Source organism: Mirounga angustirostris, unplaced genomic scaffold (assembly GCF_029215605.1).
Source record: "Mirounga angustirostris isolate CCGP_5_RB_7025 unplaced genomic scaffold, mMirAng1.0.hap1 SCAF_7, whole genome shotgun sequence".
Lineage (NCBI taxonomy): Eukaryota > Metazoa > Chordata > Mammalia > Carnivora > Phocidae > Mirounga > Mirounga angustirostris.
Genome location: NW_026991715.1, coordinates 6,252,358 through 6,254,112, shown reverse-complemented (window position 1 = coordinate 6,254,112; position 1,755 = coordinate 6,252,358). Strand labels below are relative to the sequence as shown.

At 42.1% G+C, this 1,755-nt stretch overlaps 1 protein-coding gene across 1 annotated transcript; it reads right to left on the bottom strand.

The window, feature by feature from the left end:
- Positions 1-409: 409 nt before the first annotated feature.
- Positions 410-1,369, bottom strand: LOC123842801 (olfactory receptor 2L2-like). Its single transcript, XM_045872006.1, has one exon. The coding sequence runs from the start codon at positions 1,367-1,369 to the stop codon at positions 410-412; it is 960 nt and encodes a 319-aa protein (XP_045727962.1).
- Positions 1,370-1,755: the final 386 nt, after the last annotated feature.

The window sequence follows — 1,755 nt, the reverse complement described above, 5'->3', positions numbered from 1 at the left end:
AATTAATGGACATTTGGAAGTTTGCTACTAATTAAATCTAAAGGGAGCTGTGGTCTCAGAAAAAGCTCTGTATTTTCTTTCCAAGCACACTCCAATTTTTTTTTATACCTTTTGCTACATCTAAAAGAAGGAAGAGGGGTTTTCCATTCCAAGTGACACAAATGGAACAAGATGAGGGGATTGGGTGAAAGCTCATATTCACACAGAGAATTGGTTGTGATTTAGACCTCTTAAAGATGATATAGTTGTTGTTTTCCTCTCTGCTCTGAGAATTCATTGGTTTTGTTATGTAAAACTGATGTTATCAGGAGATAAGGATAAGAGGAGAAGAAATGAGGACACAGAGAGTCCCATTGTTTCCTCAGACCCTGCTTCCTTCCAGGGATATTTGAACTCTGAGGTTTTCTGTCTAGTCATTGAAACATGGAAGCCTATTCTGAATGGCACACTTCCTCAGTACCTTCTTCATTGATCTCAAAACCTCCTTGTTCCTTAGACTGTAGATGAGAGGGTTCAGCATGGGAGTGAGGATGGTGTCAAACATAAAGAGAGCCTGGTTTAGGATGGGGGTGTGGGAAGATCCAGGCCTCAAGTATATCAGCATGGGTGGGCCATAGTAAAAGATGACCACAGTCAAATGGGAGGAGCAGGTAGCCAGGGCCTTGCTCCTTCCCTCACGGGAGTTTATTTGCAGGACCTGCAGGAAGATGAGTGTGTAGGAGGTCAGGATGAAGCTTATGGGGAGAAGAACCACAACAGTGCTGGTCACTACTACTCCCTTCTCATAGGCTGAGATGTCCTCACAAGATAGCTTCAAGATGGCCTTGACCTCACAGAAGAAGTCGTGAAGTTCCCGGGGGCCACAGAGGGGAAAATGCATGGTGTAGGCTGTGTGGGCCAAGGATGCCAGAGTCCCTCCCACCCAGGATCCAATGGCCATTTTCTGGGAGACCTGGTGGCTGATAATGATTGGGTACTTGAGAGGATTGCAGATGGCCACATAGCGGTCATAAGCCATGAGGGTCAAGAGTAGGCACTCAGCAATCCCCAGAGTCAGAGTGAAGAAGATCTGGGTCCCACAGCCAATCAGGGAAATCTTCCTGTTTCCTGAGAAAAAGTTAACCAGCACTTTTGGCACTATGCTAGAGATGAAAGCCAGGTCAATGAGAGAGAGTTGGCTAAGCAGGAAATACATGGAGGTGTGGAGGTGGGGATCCACCCAGATGAGGAGGATCAAAGTGGTGTTTCCTGTGATAGCAATGGTGTAGATGAGAAGGACAACAGAGACAAGGAGACTGGTATGTCTCATTCCAGGAAAAAGGCCCAGGAGAATGAAATCTGTGCTCAATGTCTCATTTTCTGTCTCCATGTTTTCTCCTTACCAGCTTCACCTGAAAGACAATGGAGGCTTTCATAACACATGTATATGAAGCAGGCCCATACAATATAGTAATTGATTTAATCATATGAGCTGTTAGAGCATGGTTAGAAAATGACACAATATTTTTTTTTCCATCAATGCTCCAACCCATTCTATATTTACTTTTTCTACTTCATCTTTAATTCTCCTCTTTCAATAATCTAAAAAATTCTTAAATTCATACAGGTGTTTTTGTGTGTTTTGTTTGTTTTTTCATATTAATGGTTGCAGTCAAAACAATTTTGTCATAGCATGGAGATGTTTTAATAAAATATATATATATTTTTTGATTCAGGTGATAAATATGTCACATGAAGTAAACTATATTTTGGGAA